Genomic DNA, 1,320 nt, shown 5'->3' with positions numbered 1-1,320 from the left:
AAATATTCCCAATATAAATTTAAAAACTTTGACAAGCATACACAGAATCTTAAGAGAAAACTATCCAAATTCTGCTTTACCTCATGATATCACCTAATATCTTCATATTATATATGCAATGTAGAAAAAATTATATATGGATCGATGATGAATCCATGACCCTTTGTCCCTTTGTGTGTGTGTGTGTGTGTGTGTGGTTTTTTTGTTTTTTTGTTTGTTTTTTTTTTTTGCAACAACCCATTCTAACTTAAGAATACTTAAGTTATACAATGTCAAGCACACATTCACTTTTCTTACCTCTAGTCTATGAGAGATCTCAGGTAGCTTGGTAATTGCAGGCTCTTTGTAAACAAATTGTTGCTCATCCAAATCTCCAAATTTGGATCCATAGAAAGCAACTCGGAAGTAGGTTCCAAACATTCTCTTATGTCCCTGATGAGCAAAATAAGGAAACCTCTCTTTAGTTATGTAATTCAGGGGGATCCATTGTGTTGCAAAGGACAGGAGTCTTTTATTGTTGTGTTATAAAGCATTTTGTCCCTATGGCAAATGTAAACAGAAATCACTCCCTTAAAAAACTTTTATGTTTATGAAATAAACTTTGGAAATAATAACAAAAGAAATCGCATGAAAGATTTCTAGACCTTCTTTTAAGTAAGTTTAAAAGATTCTCATATTTCCTGGTTGTGAAGTAATTCAAGCTGCCTTCTTTCACAGTCTGAATTCTGCTCCTCTTGTCTATTCGCAGCCCTTTTCCAGTTGGTGGGTGAGAGCTACAGTAATAAGGTGCTCAAAGTAAATCACTCCCCAGAGAGGAAGGAGGGCTAAGCATCTCTGGGACAGGGTCACCTGCTGCCAGGTAACAGGACCTGTTGGCCAGGATCCCCGGTACCTTGGTAATGATGCTGTCAAAGGCCTTTTGCAGCTTGTCATGAGTGGAGGTCAGCTTCCGGAAGTCCCGATGCGCTTCCAGGATGGGGATGACCAGCTTGTAGACTTCGTTAACTGTCTCGTACAATCCTCCCTAGGAAAGAGAAGAAAATAAAAGATAACTTTAGAAAAGCAACCAGAGTTCAGTATGCACTAGAAAATGGGTTTATAACTGACACCACAATATTTAAGAGAGCAGGAGTGACGTCTGAGCACCTTTGAGATAGCTGTAGCAGTCACACTGAACTAGACACATGTTAAATGGTCTTATAGGGTGATGTTAAGTGGGGAAAAGGGTTTTCACAGAGAAAAAAACAAGACCAGAGATTGGCAGCAGAGAGTAAGAGCACTTCTGAAAGTTGGCTTTAGCATATTTAAACATCATCAGGA

General features: G+C 38.5%; 1 protein-coding gene across 1 annotated transcript; it reads right to left on the bottom strand.

Annotated features, from left to right (window-relative positions):
• Window positions 1-297: 297 nt before the first annotated feature.
• LOC105310993 (dedicator of cytokinesis protein 8-like) lies at window positions 298-1,024 on the bottom strand (the record flags this gene model as incomplete). The annotated part of the gene is made up of 2 exons (XM_011387057.1): window positions 298-432; window positions 893-1,024. Coding segments are annotated over 2 exons (267 nt in total), but the record flags the coding sequence as incomplete, so codon positions are not given.
• Window positions 1,025-1,320: the final 296 nt, after the last annotated feature.

This window comes from Pteropus vampyrus, unplaced genomic scaffold (assembly GCF_000151845.1).
Source record: "Pteropus vampyrus isolate Shadow unplaced genomic scaffold, Pvam_2.0 Scaffold20420, whole genome shotgun sequence".
NCBI lineage: Eukaryota > Metazoa > Chordata > Mammalia > Chiroptera > Pteropodidae > Pteropus > Pteropus vampyrus.
The sequence above is the reverse complement of the archived record's forward strand: the minus strand, read 5'-3'. Positions and strand labels throughout refer to the sequence as shown.